This window comes from Idiotropiscis lumnitzeri, chromosome 20, assembly GCF_059441095.1.
Source record: "Idiotropiscis lumnitzeri isolate Australia: NSW breed Sydney's pygmy pipehorse chromosome 20, RoL_Ilum_1.0, whole genome shotgun sequence".
Classification (NCBI taxonomy): domain Eukaryota; kingdom Metazoa; phylum Chordata; class Actinopteri; order Syngnathiformes; family Syngnathidae; genus Idiotropiscis; species Idiotropiscis lumnitzeri.
In genome coordinates this window covers 7,933,623-7,959,250 of record NC_142410.1, presented here as the reverse complement: position 1 = coordinate 7,959,250, position 25,628 = coordinate 7,933,623, and the positions used below count along the sequence as shown (strand labels likewise).

The following is a 25,628-nucleotide window of genomic DNA, read 5'->3' as shown; positions in this document are numbered from 1 at the left end:
ACAGGAATATTATTGGCTGTATTGTTTGCACTCTTGATGTCTTAATGGCCTCCAGCAGTTAAGACATCCGCTTTGACTTGAACCTGCAGACCTGCAACTGTGAGTGAGTCCCGGAATAGCGGCGCTCCCATGCTACTCCTCTTTGGAGATCCTGTCATGAAGGTAACCAAGGCGACCGCGTGATCACACAAACCAATTAAGGCCCCCGGGACTGCGGCTTCAAATCGGGCTCATCTTGTGTGGGGGGATTTTTTTCTCACAAATTGGATCAGGCTACTTACAGGAGCTTAGCATGACGTACAACTTGGTGAGTTTAGTCATGAGGATCTTTGCAGAAATCCTCCAGGCGAAATCCAAGCAAAGTGAACGCATCAAACTGGGAAGTTTTTGGGGCACGATGGCGGTGGCTTTGAATGAATAACATCCTTGGGGTCGACCAGGGCGCGGCGGGAATGGTCTCTGATGGATTACTGACGCACCAAAGGAGGCTGTCGAAGTTCAAACCACGACTGGGTTATTAAAAAAAGACCACCAGAAGTTCTCCTAGGATCTAACAGGCTTTCCTTTTTCTTTTTTTTTTTTTTCCCCCCAAAAGTCCACATCTGTTTGAAAAATGGCTTTGATGAAAGTCAAGTTTGACCTGAAAAAGCGAGTGAAGCTCGCCCAGAGCGTGTGGTTCCTGTTCTGGTTCGCCGTTATGGCCGGCGTGCTGGTCTTCAGCATGGGCCTCTTCTTCAAGATCGAGCTGCGGAAGCGCTCGGAGCTGATGGACAACAACGAGAGCCACTTCCTGCCCAACCTCCTCATCCTGATGGGCCTGGTGGCGTGCGGCATCAACGCTTTTGGCGGCAAGATCTGCTACGACTCCTTGGATCCCACCAAATTCGTCAAGTGGAAACCCATGCTCAAGTCCTTTCTGGTGGTCTGCGTGGTCTTCAACGCTCTACTGGTGGTCACGGCGCTGCTGTGCTTCATCATGCGCATCCCGCTGCAGTTCACGCTGGCCGAGGGCCTACGCAACGGCATGCGCTACTACAAGGACACGGACACGCCGGGACGCTGCTACATGAAGCGGACGCTGGACCTGATGCAGGTGGAGTTCCGCTGCTGCGGCAACGACAACTACCGAGACTGGTTCGAGATCCAGTGGGTCAGCAACCGCTACCTGGACTTCAGCGCCAAAGAGGTCAAAGAGTAAGTGGAAGAGTCATATGAATTTGGTGTGTTATTTGCGGTGTATTCGTTACGTGGGCCGTCAGTGAGGATTTACCTGATTTAATGCCATTATCACGTCACAATTTTAGAAACCGTCAATACTATACAAGAAAAAAACACGGGAGCAGCTCAGAAATTATATGTATCAAATAAAATGACAAACTGAGAAGTAAAAGACATGATCACCAGAGATACTGATTATTAAATGTATTTTTGTATCCAATCACTAAGGATGTGTTTTGCTCGACAAATTTGGCTTGCTGTGGCCAACCAATCAAACGACAGAAAAATGCTGACGTCATTAAAGGTCAGCAAGCTGGCATTGGGAGGATGAATTAGAATTCGACTGGTTAAGGAAACAATCCCATTATTAATATAGTTTAAATTACATCGCTGAGCACTACTGCTTCCGAAGGCCTTGGGCAGATTACATTGGCATGGCAACACAAAGATACTGAAATTTGATTGGATAAATGACTATAACATAGCAGTGCAGCTCGGAGAAATGCTGTGAAATGAAAAGAGTCGACTGTTGGGAATTTAATGGAATAAATATTAGCATTTGTAGGTCAAGTGCTTCTGATAGTGTTAATATAGAAATAACACTGATCGTTTGACCCAAGGGATATGGAGGAGCTGAGTTCAGTATAAGTGGATTTGGGGTGAGGGTAGGCCAGGGTATGTTATTCTCCTACGCCCTTTTGAGGATTACCGCGACAGAAATGGTGACGGCAAATGAGGAAATGGGTGGAGGTTACTAGGCACTTTTGCCAGGGTGAGATGTGATTGGCTGGTCAGGCCAATTAAGCTCAGTAACCAATACCGTGCATTATTGTTGCTTATTATTTTTTACTTTTGAAATTATATTAAATTAAAAATTAATAGGGAAGAATGCAAAATATTAAAAACTCATGTTGCAGGCATGGAGCTAATGTTGCACCAGTTCTTTAAGTGTTCCCACCATGACTGGTAAATCGCCGGGATTAGCGCTTGAAGCATCAGTGTCCTATCCAATTAGCCCCGCTGGACTCTGGGAAAGCTAATTTGCTTAAATTTTTACAGCTTTGCATTTCGATCGAGAAGAGGGGAAAGTAATTGTGTTGAGATTCACCACATGTATGAAATGTTGTTCATGAACTATTTGAAGGTCTCGGCGGATTGATTTGAGGGTTGCGGTTCTGCGCACTGACCCATATGTGGCATTTCCTGCACACTCAAAGCGGTTTACTCGGTTTGATTCTGGATTAAAGTGTTCCGACTCTGACCCACAAATGTCAGTCAATTGTCGGCGGAGCAGTTCGCGCACTTTTCATTGCATTGTTGACGCTCAACACTATTTGAGGTTAACCAAGGATGTTCCTTGAGTTGATTGTACACACTTGTCGCAGTTGAGCGATGCATACTGATGATAATAATAATGTCAATATTTTTCAGTTATTAACTCAAACCTAAAAATATTTTGTCCTATTTTTAATGCATAATCAAGTCAAAATGCTAATGTAATTCAATGTTTGTATTTTTAATACAATCATGTAAAATTGCATTTTATACTTTTTATTATAAATCCTTCTATCAATTCATTGTATTTTTTTAATACAATAATAATTTTATTTTATTCAATTTTATTCAGATTTAAAAAAATAAATAAATAATACAATAGTAATCTTTTAAATTTATTTACATGTATCCTTTTTGTAATAAAAAATACACCAAGTTTCCCTCCTGCTGTTTCTGTTGCTTTCTCAACTGGTTACTTAAAAAATATATATTTTTTTTCCTATTCAACTATTGCAGATTATCATGAGCTGGATAACTGAGAATCTGCACAGGCATAAAGGGAAAAAAAAGCAACAATTTTTGGCTAGGTGTATTTGTTATTCCTATTTTGACAGTAAAATCAAAACCGACTTCGTCAATTACGTTATTAGATTAAATACACTCCAGCTGTTGTGAAATGCGCTATAAAAATAAAGTTGTATTGTATTGTAATAAAAGTGTAATATTTGGTTCCTAGCCGCATCGGGAGCAACGTGGACGGCCAGTACCTGATGGACGGCGTGCCCTTCAGCTGTTGTAACCCAGGCTCGCCGCGGCCGTGCATCCAGCAGCAGATGACCAACAACTCGGCGCATTACAGCTACGACCATTACACCGAGGACCTCAACGTGTGGAAGAGCGGCTGCCGCGATGCTTTGCTCTCCTACTATGGTGGCATGATGACCACCATCGGCGCCCTGGTGCTGCTGGTCACCATGCTAGAGGTCAGGGAACATATAACAATAGCACAATCAGCATTTCCTAAGCACCTCTCAGTACAACATACACAGTGGTGTCAAAAGTCCGGCCTGGGGGCCATTTGTGGCACCTTTTTCTACTGGCCTCTCAAGGGTTTAAAATAATGTAATTAAACATGCTCCACATCAGGAAATAAGAATGCATAGAAAATTGGTTTAGACATTTAGCAATGATGATCATTACTACGTTTATTAAATAAATAATTGTAAAACGTCAATGTTATAACATATCATACTCCAAATGTAAGCAAAATGCCGCGTGTTAAAAAATTTCACATGACAATATTTTATTTATTTTTTCAAAAAGTAACACAGTGAGATAAAACACAATTTTTAAGTGGCAAAAAATACATTAAAAGAAACGTTGAATATTTTAATATGTTCCATAAACTTTACGTAACAAAGTAAAAAAGAAAAAAATCGAAATTCACACTATATTTTTTCTTTTAAGTCGTATGTTAAAATATATCAGTAATACAAATAACAATTTGCTCTGACATCAGTCAAATATTGAAGTTAATCTTGCGTTCACGTTTCAAAACTTCTTCCTCCGAATGACCTATATACGATGTCAAAATAAAACTATTTTGACATACTTGTATGAAAACGCAATCAAAATTCCTAAAACGGTGCACACTGTCTGAAGTGCTTGAGAAAAGCATAAAGGGAGGACTTCATTATCCTAATCGCATGGTGCCAGGTGAGCAACACGACCCAGTTGGCGTTCCCATTGTCTACTTCCCTCTTCCTTTTCCTCGTTTCCACTTGCTGGCTCCCCTTCCCTAAACAAACTAAAAATAATTCCTCCTTCCGTTCAGCATCTCGACTCTAACTACACCCTACCCCCACCGATGCCTTCTTCCCCTCAACTTAAATACATCTTGGAGTAATGTTAACATAATATCTGGTGTTTTTTTTATGGCTGCTTTAAATTGGCCCCGACGTTTCCTGTCTGGGCTGCAGACACTTTTAGGTAATGTCTTAAATCCAGCAGACAGTAGTTTGCTCTAGAAACCTGGATGGAGGGCGACTCCCTGTGAGCTGATCCACTTGGAGGAGGCCCAGATTGGAAATGATTATGCAAGTTAATGATGCTGACACAGATAGTGGAGCGAAATTATTGACTGTTTACTGGACGCAATATTAGGTACAGCTGTGCAATATTTAAATAGAGTAAAACTTCCCTTTTATCAGGCCCAAACAACCTAGTCTAGCGGAAATTGTTTTATTCATCTTTTGACTCGTCTTGCTAACCGTCCAACAAACAGCTATGCTAATTTTTGATTGAGGCTTTCGGAAAATTGTTAACAGTGAGTTTCCAAACGACAGCAACAACCGCAATCATAAATCTATTGCAAAAATAATTGCATTCCATTTTGCGGTTGACTTGAACCACGTTTTCCCTGTCCTGTCACAGATCGCCGTGACTGTGGGCTTGCAATATGTCGACACCTCGCTGTCCACTCTGGCCAACCCTGAAGACCCGGAGAGCGAGAGCGAGGGCTGGCTCCTGGAGAAGACGGTCAAGGAGACGTTCACCGACATCATGGCCAAAATGAAGGCCATGGGCAAAGGCGGTAAAGTGGAGGAGGGGGGCGAGGAGGGCGGCGTAGCCACTGTGAGCTGAGTGACCCATCAAGTCTCCTCACACCCTGCCAAAACTGACAGCGCCGCCACGCCCACAACGAAAGTAAAAGGACTTGTGAGATGATTTTGATGAGTTTTCTTTTTTTTTTTTATTGTCTCTTTACAGGGAATCTACTTTACATTTGTAGTGAATACAGAGGCGTAGTTAACCAAGACAATGTGGAAACACAAGATTCCACAACATTAGGTACACCTGCAAATGAGATCCAACAAGGAAATTTGGATGGGGATGGTGGTTGCTATGCAATCCCCCCGTCGCAGAAACCCAAGACATTCACTGGCCAATTGAAGAGAAAATCTATTTATTTTTTGTTCATTGGAATATTATCCCACAAATTAATTTGGCAGCTAAATATTTAACCCCCCACCCAAAAAAATCGCTTCTCATCCCCTGTTAGAAGTTCATTCAGTCTCTGTATATTTAAAAACGGGGTGGCGGTCTTTGTATATAGTGTAGAAACTATGACGCTTAAACCTTTTTTAAAAAATCTATATACATATATAATGTAATCTGTTTATATTATATATACATCAAATAATTCATGTAAAATAATAATTCATGTAAATCTGTGTATATGGGCTGTGTGTTTAGAAAAGGGGAAAAACTAATAAAATCACTTAGAGTTTGTGTAAGAAAATGTGGTAGTCTTGCTGTCTTTTGACTTTGCTTCAAGGAGGCCCGACACACAGTGAGGGCCACAAGGCTCCCGATTAAGTCGACGACCGGATCAAGGCAATTATGCTCTTTACTGCTTTCACATGCACGGACATGGGCTGACTCTTCACATGCCCTGACCTAACAAGCGTGCGAGTGTGTGCGGCAATAAGAGTGGTTTGTGTGCTTGTGTGCTCGTGCAAAGTTTATACGAATGTGAAATTCTGTAGATTCAATGTTTTTTTTAGATGGTAAAATCTATTGCCATCTTCCAGACTTAATTGGATTCGGAGCATGTTTGTCCAGATTCTGTGGCTTTTCGATATATGTATCAAATATATCCAAGCACAACCTTAATGGACAATAACGGGCCTACCCAAAAGCATTTCCTGCCAAGTAAGATGCACAAACTCACCCAAAATGCCTCTATAACTCTCAGAATCATAAATATTCTTCAACCCCTACTTGGTTAAGTAATTGTTAACCACCACTTATATGGATAGTTATCTCTAATCTAGCTATTCAGTTGACATCCATGTTGTTTCATGAAGCAGTAAGGATGAAAAAGCTCGTCTCTTCTTTGCATGGTATTTCAGTTGCCTCCAAAGCACATAAAAGCACGACTGAGTAGATAAGGAGCCTAATCGGATTTGAGATTAGCCTGAGTCCCCCTCAGCCAGGTGAGCAGCTGATGTCCTACCGCGAGCATTTATACGTCACATAAATACAAGAGTCAGAGAGGGAAAGGCGCAAGAGAAAAAAAAACGCTGTTGAATTAATGCCACCATCTATCTGTTTGTCTACAGGCCAAAAATCTAATAAATTTATGTAAATTAATTAATATATTATATTCAATTCTAATACAAAAAGTTAAATCCACAATACCAATACAAAGTGTTTAAAGTACAGTACGTTTATTTTTAGTGAGAGAAAGCTGCTGTTTCTCTGTCGCCCCCTGTAGGTGATTGTAGGTAATGCGCTGAAACTTTTGTCCACCCGCTTGCTTTAAACTGAAGTTGTTTTGGAATTTGGAAATCATCTGCAATTATTTGCCGCATATAAGTTTGTTAACACTCACCTTTTTTGCGTTTTCCTCATTTTGGGGTCTTTTTCCACATCTTGACCAGAGACAGTTGCACGGATCGTCCACAAGAAGGCGTCTTTTTACAAATCTTTACAGAAGAAAACAAATCTGGAAAAGTAAAGAAGTCATATTTCAAACACAAACAGATGTTGGCATTCCAGTGAAGTTAATATGAGATGGGCCATTAATATTTTATCAGCAATATAACCAATTCTTTATTACTACTACACTATTGCAAAAGTTTGTATTATCATTTATGTCTGAAATATTTGTTGTTTTTTTTTACATAAAGCTTCTAAAATGTCAAAACAGTTTTCCATTGGACATGGACGAGAGTTTTATGACAAAATACACTGGCGTGAATTGTAAAGTGAAGGAAATACAGATGTGTTTCTTCAAGTTTTTTGTGCCATTTTAATTCAAAATATTTATGTTATTCTGAGATGAAACTCCCTAAAAACTTTCATAATATGTTTAGAATATTAGGACAAATTTCACCAATGAGAATTTAAAAGTGAAGGAATTCAAGTGTATCTCCTTTTTTTAATGAAATATTTATCTTAGAAAACCCACAAATTTTGGAGGTGCATGCTTTTCCTACGAACACCAATTTGGGGAAGAATTACACCAACAAGAGGGGAAAAAGTGACCAAAGTACAGACGTATTTTAATTTTTTTTTCTTGTCTTATCCCGAATATTTACATTATTCTTACAAAAACAATAACTCCCAACTTTTTTAGATACTGTACATGCTCTACATATGGACAAATTCCATCCTTTTTTGCTGTATTTATCTGAAATATTTATATTTTGGGGGAAAATAAAATAAAGGTTTTGCCATTTTACTTGTTGGTTATTCAGACACAAAAGTCACAAAAGTTGGAGATACATATTCAATATGGACACCACCGGAAAGTGAATAATGAGTGACGTATTTCAATTACAATAGCGAATTTATGTATGACATTTTTATATGTAGACAATCCTATGACTTAAACAACTTTTGGCACGTTATCATAAAATGTCATCAGTTATTTGTCCATATGCACATTGCTTTTGAATAAGGCCATTCAGAACTGATAAGGAGCTATAAATTATTCAGTGTGAGCATCATGTCATGACGTATATATGGAGGTATGTAGTTGTCTTGGCAGCTCCAGTGTGAATGACATGTGCTTTGATTTGAAGTATGGTGAGTGGAGGGGTGGGAGTGGAGGCGGCAGGGGGTCTCGAGCTGCTTGACCTTCGCCCAAATGGTCAGGAGCACCGCGGCTCTCACAACAACCATCGCGTCTCACTTTACGCCTCGCCCCGGCTGAATAAATATGGCCGATGGAAAGTAAAGCAGCAGAGAGAGAGGGTGAGCGAGAGGCCCGTGACTGGTAGATGTGTGGCGAGCTGCTCAGAGGGGCATTGTTGGGGAGCCATGAGAGGACAATGCACAGCCCCCGCCCTGAATACTCGCCATACCAGCTGACCAGCCATTACCATGCTGCCCCGTCACAATTCACACACACACTGATATAGACAAGGCAGCATCCCACCCACCAACAGCCACACACACACATATTGTCTCACCTACGTGCGTGCGTGTGATTTACAGCAGGTTATGTTTAGACTCTCGCACCTATCTGTTCCTTCAGCGCTGACATTTCAGGCAGCCACCCAGCGAGAACAAGCGCACACTTCGCGCCGCCTTGTTAGTTCAGCAAAGCATCCACCTGGTTGCACAGTCGCAGGATGCCGGGGCGTGTCGCCCCACTAGCCTTATTTCACTCACTGGAAAGAAAACAGGAGATAAAACACATTTATATTTATTTGAAATTCACAAGAGTGACAAACAGACAGCCTCACAAGTTTGCAACTTTCATAAACTTGTTAAAGTCATGCCTGTATGTCAATAGACACTAAGCAATGATAATGATACATTTCATGCAGAATGGCTTTGGATTATTGTAGAGCCTGTGGTTCTAAATTTAGCTCGTTATTATGTTGGAATTTAACACATCGAGCTAACAAGCTAAACTCACGAGCTAATTAAACGAATTGAATTCTTGAGTTTTTGCTGTTACAGGAAATGTATATTTCAAGTGAGTTTCTGTGCTGCCACTTGAGTGAAGTAAAAAAAAAAAAGCAAGAGCCATATTGGCTGTTGTTTATTGTCCTTAACTGTCCTGTTTATAAATATCTTTTAGTGTTGTGGCTTTGCTTGTGTGAAGCATGTTGTGTTTGAAATGCGCTATATAAACGCTACCCTGCCCCGCCTATTGAGTGACAACACTCAAAACACAAAATGAAAACACTCGCAAGGAGAAGATACTCACTCTGAATTAACCATCTGGTAAATGGCTAATTGATTGCCATTGCGTAGATACAGAAATCACATTAACGAACTTGATTATTAACTCAAAAATCAACGTGACGTGGACTACAAGAGACATTATGTTAAATGTAATTCAAAATAAATGAATATTTATTTTCAATCCAGACAAACACAACTATTCTAATTTGTAAAGTAATCGTATGCTAATGTGCGGCAAGCTAGCTAGCCTTCGAACGAAACTCGCTGGCCACACGCACGCGCGCGCGCGCTCCAGGTCGGACAGGACAGTAGAAGTGAAGCAACAGTTGCGCATACCTTCACGTTGCCTTGTCCGTATTGTTGTGCGCGCGCGTGCGCGAAGGCACACGGGAGGGAGGGGAGGAGGCGTTTGTAGTATGCCTTCTCAATGGGGACGAGCACGAGCCTCCACCCCTCAGGCGTTGACGGTGACGCGCGGCGCGCTCCCCAGAGCCCCACTCGTGCTCACCCGCACTACTGTAATCATATGATAGCGAGCCCGGGTCCGCGACACCGCAGCCGCCACTAACTTGTTCGCGGTCCACTTTGAACAACTCTCAAGGGAACTCCTCCCACCCCCCGTCTCCAGTAAAAACAACTTTTAAGTCGCCGGGGGTGGTCGAGGAGGGGCTCGCATCATCGGGAGACGAGTCGGGCTCGGAACCGAGCAGGGGGGGGGGCGGCTGTGATTTGAAGAGTAGCCGCTTGAGAGACACGCTCGTCGGCCGGAAGACGTTGGTGTCCTGGCATCGCTGCGTTTGGGGACTATTTTTGTATATTTTAACACCCCTCCTTCACCACAGAATTTTTTAATATTAAATCCTAGCAGAGTGCTTCTGCGTCGACGCTTCAGCCATGGTCGGGGAGACAGAGGTGAAGGAGCGACCCAAGTCCAACCCGGACTACTTAATGCAACTGATGAACGACAGGAAGGTGATGAGTTCATTGCCCAACTTCAGCGGCATCTTCACACATCTGGAGCGGCTGCTGGATGAAGGTAAGGTGGTTGGGTGGGTGTTGAGTTGGGTGGGGTGGGTTTGGCTCGATCATGTCACTTTAAACTGACCAAATGTGACATTTCTAAAGTTTCTATCTCAATACAATACACCTTTCTCTGTGCTTTATCAGTTGCACACATGCAGAGCGAGCGTGTGATTGAGCGAGTCGGTGATGGGAACAAACAGACAGTTGTTAGTCTTTGCCAGTGACCTAATGCGCAGGCTTATGGTGGGAGTGATGCAGCCCATCCCTGCACTGGAACGACACAACATGTCACTGGGCAACTAGTTCCGTTCCTCTTCACTAAAGCGCCAATACTGAAATAATGACATCATTCCGATAGCGTCCCCTCGTTATTTTCAATACATTTTCAAGCTTACCAATACTGACTTAATTTTTTCCCCCAACACGTCAATTCCTTATTTTAAAGACACACATAGGCAGAAGGCCAAGTGTCTCTGTCTCTCTCGCACCACATGATAGCGTGACAGCCGCGTTTAGAATCAAAGTGGCCCGTGTTCGGCGTGTTCTGGCTCAGGCCTGAGTTATGTGGACCGGCGCCCAGACCGGAGAGCTGCGCTCACCCTTTAGTCCATTTTGCACAGTTCTGTGGTACACGTGCTGTACTGTAATTGACGTGACAACTATTCATTGGTGACATGAAACAAAAGCAACATGACTTGACCATGGCGGCGTTTCGCGATGGCCTTCTATCACTTCTCATTTCCCCGCGGCAAAGTGTCACCATGACCCAAAAGTGGAGGGTCACAATAGGTTGTTAAGGAATTCTAGCCACCGGGCCTGCTGAGGTCAGATGATATTTGTGCCTCAAGGTAGCTATTGGGTCGTGTGGGTGTGTGTGTGTGTGTGTGTGTGTGTGCGATTGGCATGCAAGCACTTATTATTGCGCCGGGGTGTCATTACAGAGGCATTGTGGGCCGCCGGGTCGAGCCTAAACAAACATTACGAGCATGACAGTGTTTTAATGGGGCCTCTGCGCATAGGAGCAGACGTGTTTTTTAAAATGACCGATGCTTTTTGTCCAGTTTCGTTATTTAGTCACAGTGACCTCTCGGGCATATTTACTGGGTTAAAAGGGAAGAGAATGTGTCAACATAGCAAGAGAAACTGTCCCTGGTGTCTCATGAGTCTCTTCTTTCTCATCCGGGCAGAGATCGGGCGAGTACGCAAGGATATGTATAACGACACAGTGAACGGAGGAATGTTCAACGGACGCGACATGGAGGAGCTGCCCGAAGCTGTCGGACCGGTGGCCCAGCTGCAGGAGAAGCTCTACGTGCCGGTCAAAGAGTACCCTGACGTGAGTGGGAGCCAGTGTGTGACCTTTGAACCGCTCGGCCATGTGTTTACTTTTCGCGCTCGTACCCTTTTATCTCCTGTCGGTGGCGGGAAGGAGGCCAAAAAGTCAGTTGGGCCCACTCGACCGGTCAATGTCCTTAAAACTCCGTACGATTATCCGAAATTAGTGCGTAAACTGTCATGTCATACACAAAAGGGGATTTCGTTCCTGGAATAATGAGAAACAAGTGATTTCTAAAGACCACAGATATTTTTTAATTCATCGCACGAATATAAAAAGCGCTACGACGTCACACCAAAGAGATCATTTACATGCCAGGATAATGAGCAGTTAAGTAATTTCTAAGGTTATTGCACCAATAAGAAATGAGGTCATAAACTGTGACGTCATACAAAGGACCCAAATTCATTACGGGAATAATGAATGAACGAGTTACGATTTCAAAATTCATCCTACCAACAGGAAATAACATCACACAAGGAGATGCCATGAGGGCGTGAACTGTGATGTCATACAAACGACAACATTTAATTGGTGGAATAAAAAATAAAAATAAAACAAACATTTCTAAAAAAAAATCAAATAAAAAAATAAAATAAAATAACCAATTCTAAATTCATCCAGCCAATAAGAAAAAAGCTGTGATGTCATAAATACGAGACAACATACAGGCCTTAACGATAAAAGAAAATGTTGACTTGTCAGAGTAATAATAAATAAACTTTTTCAAGAAGAAAATGTTGAAAAGGAATTTTTAAATTCGTTACGACATTAGGAAATGGCGCGCCTCAGTTTTTTAACTCATTTGCTGCCATTGACGGCTAAAGACGTCGAAGATCCTTTTTTTTTTTTACTCGGCTGGTAGTGAATTAGTTAATTGATCCCAAAAAGCATAAGGATCCTTTAATTCATTTTTTAAAATTTATTTACTGATAAATGCCGATTATTCGAGCAATTTTAATCATCATGACGCCATTCCTCATCCATATTTATCATCGCTTACAAAGGTGGATTAATTCTTTTTCCCCTGTCCTAAATAAGAGGCCCGATGAAGCGCACGTGCATCCGGCACATCCTCGCGACTGCTGCCAAGTACAGTTAAGTACTTCAATATGAGTTGTGTTGATCCAGATTGAAGGGCTCACATGATTATTTTTTTTTTTTCAACAATTTTTATTGTTTTTTTTTTATTTATTTTTTTTTATCCCCCCTACCCTTCACCTCCCCTCCGCCACCACCAGCACGCATCAGCTCGCCAATCAGCCGGCACAAAGACAGGCTGTCCTCACTCACATGACAGCGGGGCAAACGCTTGAGATCAAGGTTAAATTTAGAGGAGCCATTGGTCTCTATCTGGTGTGTGTGCGCCCATGTGAGTTAGAGGTCGCCGCGCCGTCAACGTGTAGCCACTGAGAAAGTATTGTGTGTTTGTGTGAAATGAGGATACACACGTACACTCACACACACGGGGCAGCTGTCTTGTTAATCACTCAGTCTCCGTGACAGATAAGGTTAAGCGAGTGCCGCCGTCCGCACATAGCGCCAAGCGCCCCCCCCCCCATATAATGATCTATTTTGGTCTCGCTTGGTAACGCAAAACACATCACACAAGCACACCGCCGACCCCAAATTGGCTCATGTCGGATGCCACCACCTTGGGTATGGTATTATTTTCATTCTTTTTCTTTCGGCCCGCAGTTCAACTTTGTCGGGAGGATCCTGGGCCCGCGCGGACTGACGGCCAAACAGCTGGAGGCCGAGACCGGCTGCAAGATCATGGTGCGCGGGAAAGGCTCAATGCGGGACAAGAAGAAGGTACACGTCACTTTTTAAAGAGGCTCCTGGGGCGTTTGCAGATCTTATTTTATTACATTTACTAAAAGTGCTCGCCTATTAAAGGAGCTGGAAGACAGCTGTAGCTCCAGGGCTCCCCCTTGAGCTGCCCCACAGAAACTAAAAAAGCCTGGCCAATGAACATGCTAAGCGCTAACGGCATGTCAGTGATTATTCTTTGGAGGAAAAAATGAAAAAAAAAACCCCCACAAATTATTGACAACCACCCACCTAAAAATGCATGAAATTATTTTTAACTCATTCACTGCCATTGACGGGTATAGACGCCCAAAAATACATTCTTTTTACCTGGGCGGGCACTGAATGAGGTAATGATAGTTCAAAGCATGAGTGTACTATTTAGCGTGCTTGTTCATGCAGGAAAAAAATCAATCTAATTTCCACTAACAACCCAGGCTGAACTAGTGAATCCGAAAGGAATGAGTTAGCCGACTGGATAGCATATCCGCCTCGCAGTTCCGAGGTTTAGGTTTTGAATCTCAGCTGGCGCCATCCTGTGTCGGGTTAGCATATTTCCCGCTTGCTTGCGTGGCTTTCCCGCATTCCAAAAACTCGCATGTTCGGCGAATGTGAGTGGCTGTTTGTACATATGAAGCCTGACACCAGCTCACCCGTGACCCTAATGAGGATAAGCGGCATAGAAAATTGACAGATGGCGGAATCATTCAAGTAAAAGTAAGAAACAGCTGTGGCTCCAGTTAATTAATGCTTTAATAAGATATGCCCGCAATTCTGGGTAATTATTTAAATACATTTACCAAAGGTTACAAAAGTTAAATAAGCCTCACCAACCAACAAACCGGCAGGACAGACATGACATGACAATTTAATTTCGTAAAACAATCGCTTACTTAAGTAAAGTTGCTCCTTACAGTTGTGAATTTCCTTTCAATTATTAGCGCGTGAATGAAGATTGTTACCGGAACCAGAACACGCCTCATTATGAATCTTGTGCATATTTACTAAAATGAACCCTTTATTCAAAATTTTTGCTCCAGTCTGGAAATGCAAAATGTGCATCCATGCTGGTGTGTGTGTAGAAGTGCAGGACACAAGACTGAGCACCCGCTCAGACGCTACCGCTAACGCAACATAAGACAAATGTTCAAGTATGTTATCGGGGCTAGCAATAGCAACAACAGTAACACTTAAATTGATAATAACGGGTGAATTTGAGTTCATCTGTCAGACTTCAAAGGTTAAAATGACTTGAAGATGCCATTACGTTAATCAGAGCAATAGTGAGCGAGCGAGGCCTCACTTCCTGTTTTCACAGGAAGTACTGTTCCTTTGACGCGCTCAAAATAATGATAATGACTCGTGTCAGGAGGTGTCCAGACATCACCAGTCGCGATTGCGCAATAGATGAATGTCGGAATTGGGCGAAACTACAAAATGGAATGAAATTGGGTGTGGCCTTCAGGGACCGTCTGAAATCATAGCTTCCCTCAGACTGTCTGTTTGTCCATCTATTTATCTATTGACAGACTGTAAATGGGCGTTGCCTTCAGGGGCTGTTGGAAATCATAACTTTGCACACTATCTATCTATCTATCTTCGCCACCCACAATGTGTTTTCAGTTTGTCTCTCCTTGTCCCGCTGCGGGGTCCATCTGTCTTTCCTTCCTCTCCCCCTGGTCTCTCCTCCCATTGGATAGCTCCAGCTTTCCAAACGGCAGGTGGAGCAAGTCCAGCATTCCATGCGACGCTCCCCTCCCACCTCTTTCTCTCCCTCTCTATCTCTCTCTAGAACATTCCCTACCCCGCACACCCTCTGAGAGAGACGCACACACAGAGGAAGGAAAACAGAGACACAGTGGGTGAGGGGGGGAGAGAGAGAAAAGATGTTGACTTTTAGTGCTCTTCAAAACGATACATCTCACTTGACAAAACATTCGCCGAGCGGGCCGTCTCTCACCCCCGCCTGCACGCCCCACACTGCGACGGAGCTTTCGTAACTTCGTTTTCCGCCAGCGTGTGGTTGCATCAAATATTCATCTCCGATTACTTTTTTTTTTTTTTTCTTTTTGGGAGTTATGAAATATGAACTAGAGCCGCGATTCTAAAATTGTGGTTCAGTGAGAGTTGTTTGGGAAATATATATTTGAAAAAAGAGCATCTACATGTTTGTATCAAATACAGAATAAAATGGATAATAGGAAAATACTGCAGTATTTGGGATTTTTACATTTTGTGTAGTACTGACAAACATGCCAATGTTTTTTTTTTTCTAAAGGAAATCATTTGTAAACCAATTATATCAACTGAAAGATGATGTTTGAAGTGATGATTCAAATTCATGCAATTCGCAGCGGGTCTTGGCTAACTCATGCATACCTCAAACCAGAGACAACCTTCAGAAATAGAAACAAAAAAAAAAAAATACTTTGTAAATACAGTAATAATTACGAAAAACATGATGATGACATAATATTCAGTGAAACAAGAAGCAAATCCAGTCATGTAAAGGTCAACTCCCCAACAACAGTCTGAACAAAGTAGCTTCATCGTTTCGAACAGTGACGGCGAAATGACGAGATGAAGGACACAGTAACGATAAGCGTGTTGCAACGATTGTGACTTGTCAGAAAATTGCGGGAAGGTTTAGTGATTTTGGGGAGTTTGCGAAAGTTGCACAAGCCATGACAAGTTATTTCTTGAAACAACATTCCTTTGCTCTCTGTAATTAAATCTCATCATTAGCGCAATACATTGGAGATGTCATTTTAAATAAGTCACATGACCAGAGTCAGAGTGAGCCGTGATTGGTCATTGGCTAAAAGGTGGATTTTGCTGTTTAATTCAGATTCTAAAAAGACAATATTAATCAGAATGCCATGTTTAGACTAGTGGGGGCACATCGAACATATTGTTGAACGATTATATTGAAGAAAAAAAAAAAAAAAAGCATCCACAGCACCAAATTCGATGTCGCCCGTTGTAGCGCGTGAATGGGAAAGTGCCCACGCCGCGCATACAAACCAAGCTTGTTGTCGTCCACCCTGCAGGAGGAGATGAACCGAGGCAAGCCCAACTGGGAGCACCTGAGCGAGGACCTTCATGTCCTGATTACGGTGGAAGACACGCACAACCGCGCCAAGATCAAACTGCAGCGGGCCATCAACGAAGTCAAGAAACTCCTCATCCCCGCTGTGAGTATCTCGAAAGAAAACGGGGATGAGAGTTTAGCGTTTTGGTATGCACGGAAAAGGGGGGGGGGGGGGGGGGGGCAAGCGGATTGTCGGTCCAAAAGTGTGTGTGTGTGAGTATGTGTAAGGGGTTAGGGTAATTAGGGAACACGCACAAAAAGGGGTTGCCACGGCAACGCCGGGTTGTTTGAAAGGCTGCACGAATGAATGGCGAGTCTGTTCACTCGTCCTCCCCACTCCATCACTCCTTTCACTCGTTCACAACTCACTTCATTCCCAACAACCGGCTACAATATTCCGCCCCCCCCCCCACACTCTCTTTTTTTTTTTTTGTCGTCGTTGTTGTCCGTGCACAAGGAGCCGTTTTGATTGGACTCTTCTGCGGGGTTCGCATTCTCCGGCGCCACCTACATAACGTCCCGCCTTCCCTCCAGTGCTCACATGTGGAAAATAGCACACACACACACACACACACACACACATGAGCGTATATTGTGAAATCACAAAGCTGCTTCCTCTTGCAACAACTGGGTCGCAATGAAAAGACCAGCGGGGGGGAATTCTATTGCAGTCGAGCCGAAAAGGTTAAGGCCGTCATACGTCGTGGTCGTCAGGAGCACCGGCACCTGCTCATTCCACGTTAGTCGGGCTCCGACTAATGATACGTGTTGGCTTAACCTGCGCAAGTTTGCCTTGAAGCAGTAAATCAGCCGAGCTTCTCAGTGGCCAGTAACTGGAGCTAAGGTGCGATTAGCTTGTTGCTCACGAAATAGCACCCACTGGGTGGAGTTGGTATGCTGGGGGTGTTGGCGCTATGTGTTTAGCCGTTCGCAGTCTCTGACGATGACTGAATGTCTACTTGCGGACATTATCGGGCCAGATGACGTCAACGTGTGACGTTGGTGTTTGTCTTTTTTTTTTTTCCATTTATTTTCTAGAGCACTTGCTTGTCTTTATGCTAACCTTACTGCTTTGCCGTTTATTATACAGGCTATTCGGAAGTCGTCCTTTATCTCCATCTACTTTTGATGTTCTTGCGCCTTTTCCCGGAATTGACTTTCTTCGAGTCTCTGATTGGCTAAAATACCAACCGAAGTTTTACGTCATATGACGCGGAATACCTACATAAGGTGTTACATAATGCTGCTCTTTCACAGTAACACAGTAAAAGCTGACCTCCTTGCCCTACGACCTTGACGTTGATATTGATTGAGATTGCGTGCGTTCTTGTTTAGGCTGAAGGCGAGGACAACTTGAAGAAAATGCAGCTGATGGAGTTGGCCATCCTCAACGGAACCTACAGAGACGCCAATGTCAAGACACGTAAGGATCACAGCACAGGATGGGAGGGAGCCTGAGGGTGGTGGGGGTCTTTGCACAGGAGACCACTGTATACACAAACAATGGCTCTGTTCCTTGTAACATAGACTGTTTGTCCCTTCTTCGTCCCCTGTCCATTGTGTATACGCTTCTGCACACACACACACACAATCATTGTGCATCTTGTGCGTGCGTGTGTCCCGCAGCCACCGCCGGCTTCCCACTCGGCACCCCGCAGGCCCCTCGCATCATCACCGGCCCCACGCCCGTCCTGCCGCCCACCCTGCGCAACCCCACCCCCGTGACCACGCCGACCATCATGCCTCTGATCCGCCAGATCCAGAGCTCCGCCCTCGTGCCGGGCGGCAACCCACATCCGGCGCTGGTGCAGCAAGGACCCGAGTCGGGGATCATCTACACGCCCTACGAGTACCCCTACACATTGACGCCCTCCATATTGGAATACCCCATCGACTCGACCGGCGTATTAGGTAAATAATCGCAACGGTTTATCATATTCCTACATGGACAATGGATGTATTATGAGACCTGGATACCTGGCTCCAAAGCTTCAACCCAAAAATTGAAATTTAGTCAGTGCCATGCATGCAGAATTTGCTCTTTGTTCTAATATACGCTATGCCAAAGCTCCTCAATCCCGTTCCTCGAGGGCCGCCGTCCTGCCCTGTTTTCCATCTCTCCCTGCTGCAACACACCTGATTCAAATGATGGCCTGCAGAGGCGAGATAACGATCCTGATCATTTGAATCAGATGTGTTGCAGCAGGGAGAGATGGAAAACAGCCAGGACAAGCACCCTGGAGGAACAGAATTGAAGACCAGCGCGCAATGCTGTAAATTTCAGCTTCACAGATTGAGGTTGTGGACATCTGCTCATGTAGCGCATGTCGTAGGAAAGAGAATTACAGCTTTAGTAAGAGGTGCGGCATGTATTTGCTCAAAACTTTATCTTTAAATGCCACGGTGAACTTCAGCTTTACAGATGCCACGTCTGGTCGCATTAAATAGAATTAGTACCAGAATTTGATGTGCTGTATTTATTAGTTCATGGGACAGCTTCTCTTGAAACTCTTCTGTGAACTCCAGCTTTACAAATGCCACGCATGCTCTTAATGGCGTGTGTTGTCGTGAAGACATATCGCGATATTTTAATTCACGTCACACAAGTCGCTCAATGACAAGAGATGACGATGGGCGATGGCAGCCATCAGTGTCCAGCTCTCGTAATACATCCGTCCACATGTAACCCTGCATGCAGAAGCTCATTGTCGGGCTAATAGTCCCTTCGTCCTGTGTTTTCGCAGGTATGGCTTTCCCAACCAAAGGCTAAGCGATTAGCTATCCATCTTAGCGCACACGGACTGGCTTGCAGAGACCCCCCCTCCTCTGAATCCCCAACCTGTCCCCTTTCCAGAACCAACACTCCAACCCTACTCCCCTTCCCTCTCAATGCTTCCAGTATGCTACGGAGCAAAGGCTCACAGCTCGCTCACACTGTAGGACAACAGATTCCTCGCGCTACTGTGGCGTGTCCATGGCTTCTTCTCGCTCGTGACGTTCTATTAGCTGACTAGCGTGGTGGTGTGACGCCTTCAATTCTAACCTTTTCTTTTAAAAAAAAATAAATAAATAGTTCCGCTTGTAATTTTAACACTTTTTTCTAGTGTAGATGTTCTAGCGCGCTGTTTGTGATTTAATATATGTTTTTTTTTTGTTTTTTTTTAAAGCAATTTTATTGATTCCAGTGCCTCGTCAGCGTGATTTTGAAGCTACTAGTGAAGCTTTTTTTTTTTTTTTTAATCAAAAGTAGTGGTTTGGATTAATAATTAGAGAACAGAAGACCACAACACGACTTGATTCTGTCCTCTTTGAATGACTTAACCCTCCTGTGATGTATGAACACTTATCATATTGCGTTTGAGGTGCGTATGTGTGAGATGAAATACATTAGAAAATGAGTGTAGAATATTTGCAAAGGAAAAGAATCAGCCATTTCTGCCTTCTCCCTTTTAGCACGTCGCGTCGCTATATTTAATGTAGCATACATGGGTGGGGAGATATTTTTAAAATTATTCTTTTTTTTTTTTAATATCAAAAAAATGATAAAAATAAGGCCAGCATAAGATTCATCTTAATCTTTACATACAGGTCTCCCAGTGATCACGAAAAATACAAAGCGATTTTTAAATGTTATATATTTTTAAATTAAGACGTTTTATACCAATTTTTATTTTACTTAAAAAAAAGAAATCCTGTATATTTGTTTCTTAAGGATAATGTTCATGGGTCAGTGTTTCATATAATAAAATAACGAAACTTGTATATTTTTAAATAATTTTTTTTTTTTAAAACAGAAAAGTCAAATTTAAATCAAAATATATTTTTTAAAGTGGTCAGTTTGACCCGCAACATAACAGGAGGGTTAAATCTTCACCCACCCCCACCCTCTCACCGGCAGTTTTGTGCACGTTGTCAAATCTACCCGGAAGTGGCCGCTGTCATTGTGTGATGTGTCTTTTTCTGATGAGTAACCTTCTGTGTTCTGTTTTGGCCTACGTCGTCGCGCTTGTTAGCAGGTGCCATGACGGCTAAGGTACGCCGCCAAGACAAGAGAATCCATCCTTACCAAAGGGTAGTGACCACAGACAGAGGTTAGTTAGCTCACCAGCCACTTTACTGTACGTGTGTGTGTGCGTGTGTGCATGCAGACCAAGGGACCAGTTTATGTGCGTGTGTCTTAGCATGGCATGCCGAGCTCGGCGTCAAATGTGAAAACAGTCTTGTTGCAGTAAAAGTGACGTTTCGGGGAGGAACCATGTCAGGAGGGAAGGGATGGGGGCTGGATGCGCTTATCTCTTGTTCGATAACTCGGGCGGCCACTCTCAATTAGAGTGAATCACTCCATTCATGTGACTCCCTTCCTTGTGACTCCTGGATTTGGGAGTCCTCGTTTTTTTGTTTTTTTTTAATCTCTGCAACTTCTTATTACCCACCACGTTCTATGGGAACCTTTTATTTATACCGATTTCATTCCATTAGTTCCCGCATTTTGTTGTGAGTGATCAAAAGTGTTTTTGCCCGATGACTACACGCCACTTAATCCCATTTTACTACTAAAACACAGCGTGTGATGACTACTGAAGTCTGTGTTCCAAGCTCTTTTTTTTTTTATATGAAATACTGTTGTTTGTGGTCTTATCAGTCGCCCACTGGACTTTATCATTGGGACTGTTTACATCTTTCATATTATATTTCCTAGCCAGAGTGGTGCTGTTGCCATGTATTTAGCTGCAAAAAAAAAAAAAAGAAAAATACATTTGTATATAGGGATTTTAAAGTGCTTATATGAAGCTAATGGAACAAAATCGCTTGAAAGTATTTGTAGTTTTTTTTTTTTTTTTTTTAGTTTGTACATTTTTATTTTTACGGTATGCTTTTTATAGATAAAGTGTCTCCATGTAAAACTTCTATTCCGAGTGTGTAGCTCCTACTGTTCCCTGGAAGGCGGCGTTGTTGCTCTTGTGTGTGTGTGTTTTTGTTTGTTTTGATTTCGTTGTTGTTTTTAAAGATGAGGTGACCTTCTCAATGCACAGGCCTCATGACTGTTTTATGCAATAGAGACATGGACTAGCTAGCTGCAATATGTATGTGTGTGAGCAGTGGTGCTCCTGTTGTACAAAACAAGCAAAAAAAAAAAAAAACACTAAAAGGCAATAAAGACGACTATTGAGAACAAAATAAATCTCCAAAGACAAACAAAAGACTCTAAATTATTGTAGTTAGAATGTCTATTTTGAATTTGTTTCCTCCAAAAAAAAAAAAAAAAAATCACCATCTTTTAACCTCTCATTGCTGTCTCTTACTATGGCACCTCTCTGCTCACAATAGCCATTAGCCGCTCTGCTAATACTTCCTAGCCAACGGAGCAAAGCATAATCAATATTAATAATAATCAGTCAGCCTTACTTGCAAATCGAGCTGCTTACAACGAGAGGGTCACGCTCTCACCCACATGAAACCATGCCGTCCGTGCTTACCCAACGCGCGCGTCGTGTTAAATTTGCAACCACTACAAAAACAAAAAATGTCATCTTACAAGTATTAAGCAATATAGTTTCTAAAGAAAAGTGGGGGAGGGATTTTCAAGGAAAAAATATATTTTTAGACAAATTTTGTATTTTTGTGGGCAAAGTGATTTATAAATCAAATGAATTCATGAGAAATTTAAAATTGGACTAAATTATTCTCTGAGAAAAAAATATAATATTTTCCCAAATATAATGCATGTATACATAAACTTTTTTCATAAACAATTTTTGGAAGGGAAAATTTTAATATAATTTGGAATGTTTTTAGAATTTATTTTGTATTTTTTCAAAAGAAAAAATAATATTTTCTAAGAAAAAGATTTAAGTATATTTTCAGGTATTTTAAAAATATTTTTGAGAAAATAAAAGTTGACTTTTATTCCCAAAAAAATGAAATTTGCAAAAGTTTCTTGTATATTGTCCAAAAAATTTATATATTTTCTTCAAAAACATCTTATTTTTGGAAAACATTTTTTGGAGGATTTTTATATAGATTTTTTTTGTAATTTTATTTTTAGAGTAGACTTTTTTATATATATGCCTGATATTTTCGAAAAATTTTTCGTTGTTTTTTGGGAAAAAATTATTTTTCGAAAATACCTATACATATCTACGATGGCGACCGATGCGCAGTTGCGTCTTGTCGTCATTTGTGTCCCCCGTGTGCACTTTGGGTAACCACAGCGTCTCCTCCACTGCCTCATGGTTTCACTGTCTGGTAGCATGAATTAGCGTCACGGTAGCGGTGGTCACATGACGCTAGGGGCAGCCAAGCATCTGCCCTTAGCACCATGTGCAACCACCGTAATAAAAAAAATGCCTTGTTGTCATCCCGACGCCACTAGCTGAAACTAATCTCTCTTCTATCTTTTGTTTTCTTTTTATGTCCCCTTCTGTGTGCCCTTTTTTTTTTTGTTCCGTTTCCTTTCCTGGTCTGTCTGTGTCCCGTCTAACTCTAGCTGCCACGGCAACTAACCCATGACACCTTTTCCACTGATGACTCCCCCACCCCACCCCGTCTCATTGGCCAACCCCCCCCCCAGTCCCGGCCCCGCCGCTCTCCTCCCCGTCCTTCCGCGCCCCACCCCCTCCCCACCCCTACCGGCTCAGCCAACCAGAGGCCGGCGCCGGGAGCGACCCTTCCGTCTAACCAGCAGCGGACGGCGGGCCGCAGCGGCGATAACCCAGCAGGGACCGTTGCCATCGAACTTTTAGCCCATGTGCCTTCTTCTCGCATATTGCCCACTGATGCCATTGCGAGGGTCCAAACTTTATAACTCAACTACTGAAGATACTAATTGTTCCCACCCAGCACTCAAACCGTCCACACAGAGAGAGAGAGAGAGGAGTTGATATCGCATTCTACTTCATTTCAATGAGCGATCAACTGAGAACGTGTTAGCATTTGTTGTTGAAAAAATACCCAACCACAGTGAAGGATGTCGAAAGCCTCATCGACCGGCCTAAAGGCATTTTGTAGTTCTCGCTAAATGCTAAATGTTAGCATGTAAGCAGTTTTTCTTCGAAATAGAAAATAACTCGGGATTAAAAAAATCATTATTGACCATCCAATCTCTTAAAACAGGCAAACTGTTAGCACTTCCTGAGACCCCATTTGAGATAGATTGAGCGGGATGTCAAATCGCTCTTATGAAAACAAGCTGATGGCATGTTAGCATTTTTTTTCAATTCTCATTGTAATGCTACACCCTATCACAGGCCGGGATGTCAAATCCTCATTTTGCCGTCACCGTGCTTTTTGTTCTGCAGTTGCTAGCTTGCGATACGTTAGCAATACAACAGTTAACATGTTATGTCACTCGACTACAGTGCGAGATGTCAAATCCTCATTAACCAGCTTCAGCCCTTTCTGTACGCTTGATGCTAGCTTGCTATTTGTTAGCCAAGTAACTATTAGCATGCTAGCATTTTATCAGTCCTTACAAATAGCACCTGACTGCAGTTAAACCGTTCCATTGAGGCTGTATTTGATTTAATTTTCTTAATACTTCTTTTAAGTATCACTACCGTTTGAAAGAGTGCCTTATTGAATTTTGTGCTTCCATTAACCTCGTCAAGTGAAGTAAAATGCCAAGGCGGATTCTCTCTCGCCACAAAAAAGAAAGTGAAATCCCAAAAAGGGCCAAAGCGTCGCAGTCATCAAAGTCAAGCATTCTGATGCTTCTTTCACAAGCCTGTGAGTCAACGCGAAAGGAAGTTTGCACAACTCAACAAAAGTGCCTTTAAAAAAAGCAAAAACAAATCACCACCAGTATTACATTTCTATTGCAATGTACCTCTTTTTTTCATTTTTGCCCAATCCCTGTCCAAGTGCCACGCAGTATGAAGCACTGATCTTTAAGATGTCTTTTTATGCACGTGTGACGATGGGACACTGTTTTAGGTTTTATGTCGTAACTTGCCCGCACGTACTATATAAACGAGCACATGCAACACAGCCACCTGAGGCCTTGATATCAAACATCCTGGGGGTCGTAACACCTGTAACGAGTTTATATGTATTTTTATATGCTATTTTGTACATTAAATGACCTTTTCAGAGTTGATGCCTTACTATATACAGCTATACGATGTGTCCTGAAATACTGGAGATGTTTTGTGTGTTAACTGGAGATGAGCGCCTCTGCTTGCCTCGATTTGTTTTTTTTGTTTTTTTGACAATTAACAGTGTAGGTCCGTATTAATCTGCCCTTCAGTGACCACTGTATAGGCTTTACTAAACTTTTCTGTGTTTAACAACTTAATTGTACCTGTCGATATGCTTTTTTTTTTTTTGCGAGGTGTTCTTTAAAAAAAAAAAAAAGTAAAATGGATGGCTATGAGGATGATGGACTCTTTAACATTGTGAGCGGGAGTAACGTAATCATTAAACTCTTTGTGGTAAAAAAAAAAACTAACCAACTTTGTTGCTTCTCTCACTCTCTGTGTAGCACTTAATTATGCAAATAGGCTTCCTTTCTGCATACTAATCACCAAAAACAAGGCCTTTTCTCACACACACACACACCAACACTGAATAAAAAAAAACAAAACACACCCTTTTAGATGAAATGCAGGGAAAAGGCCACGAAAGTTCCATCCCACTTCCCCCTTTTCCCTGTCTTCTCTCCATCCTGTCTCCCACTTGAAGAGGGCATTACACATATTTGTGCAATAAGAGAGAACAAAACACACCCGGCTCGCCATGGTTTCTGCGAGGCATGCACATGTACAACAAGGAGGTGGAGGGCGGGCCGGGGTGTCAGGTTTGGAAGTCGAAATGTCGAGGGAATATAAGGGAAATTGATTGCGCAAGATCGCCCTGAAACATCTGCGCAGGATCACAGCGAGTAGTGCAACTCCTACAACAACAGCTGGTCCAGAGACTCCGGACGAAGATATTTGAATGAAATGGGAGCATCAGGATTAGCACTATTGCTTGTATGGTACTCTGCCAACGGGGGGGGGGGACACCAATTACGCGTTTCAGGATGAGATGATCACACACAGGGCAACTTGTCAAATTTTGACCTTGCGGAGCTGAATTTTTACGGCGAGTCATCCAACTTTGGCGATATCACAAAATGACAAAAATTAAAGTGATTAACATTCGGAAGCTATGGGACAAGATCTTGCTCAT

General features: G+C 42.6%; 2 protein-coding genes and 1 long non-coding RNA gene across 6 annotated transcripts; 2 read left to right on the top strand and 1 right to left on the bottom strand.

The window, feature by feature from the left end:
* Positions 1-252: 252 nt before the first annotated feature.
* prph2a (peripherin 2a (retinal degeneration, slow)) lies at positions 253-5,794 on the top strand. Its single transcript, XM_088284652.1, has 3 exons — positions 253-1,194; positions 3,230-3,476; positions 4,927-5,794. Exons 1-3 carry the CDS (start codon positions 614-616, stop codon positions 5,134-5,136), a joined length of 1,038 nt encoding a protein of 345 aa, XP_088140778.1. The 5' UTR covers positions 253-613; the 3' UTR covers positions 5,137-5,794.
* A 1,102-nt stretch (positions 5,795-6,896) lies between these two features.
* LOC148317447 (uncharacterized) lies at positions 6,897-9,781 on the bottom strand. Its single transcript, XR_015840046.1, has 3 exons — positions 9,535-9,781; positions 8,524-8,675; positions 6,897-7,003 (listed from the first exon to the last, which is right to left on the bottom strand). It is a non-coding gene; the product is annotated as an uncharacterized LOC148317447 (long non-coding RNA).
* qki2 (QKI, KH domain containing, RNA binding 2) lies at positions 9,650-24,553 on the top strand. 4 transcript variants are annotated; one of them, XM_088284645.1, is made up of 9 exons: positions 9,650-10,234; positions 11,409-11,557; positions 13,256-13,372; positions 16,420-16,563; positions 17,796-17,883; positions 18,087-18,371; positions 19,181-19,204; positions 20,474-20,551; positions 22,948-24,553. In XM_088284645.1, the coding sequence occupies exons 1-9, from the start codon at positions 10,093-10,095 to the stop codon at positions 22,968-22,970; spliced, it is 1,050 nt and encodes a 349-aa protein (XP_088140771.1). In that variant the 5' UTR covers positions 9,650-10,092; the 3' UTR covers positions 22,971-24,553. The 4 variants fall into 4 exon arrangements, with proteins under 4 accessions (XP_088140771.1, XP_088140773.1, XP_088140774.1 ...); XM_088284647.1 differs by lacking the exon at positions 19,181-19,204; XM_088284648.1 differs by lacking the exons at positions 19,181-19,204; positions 22,948-24,553 and having other exon boundaries at positions 9,651-10,234; positions 20,474-22,932.
* Positions 24,554-25,628: the final 1,075 nt, after the last annotated feature.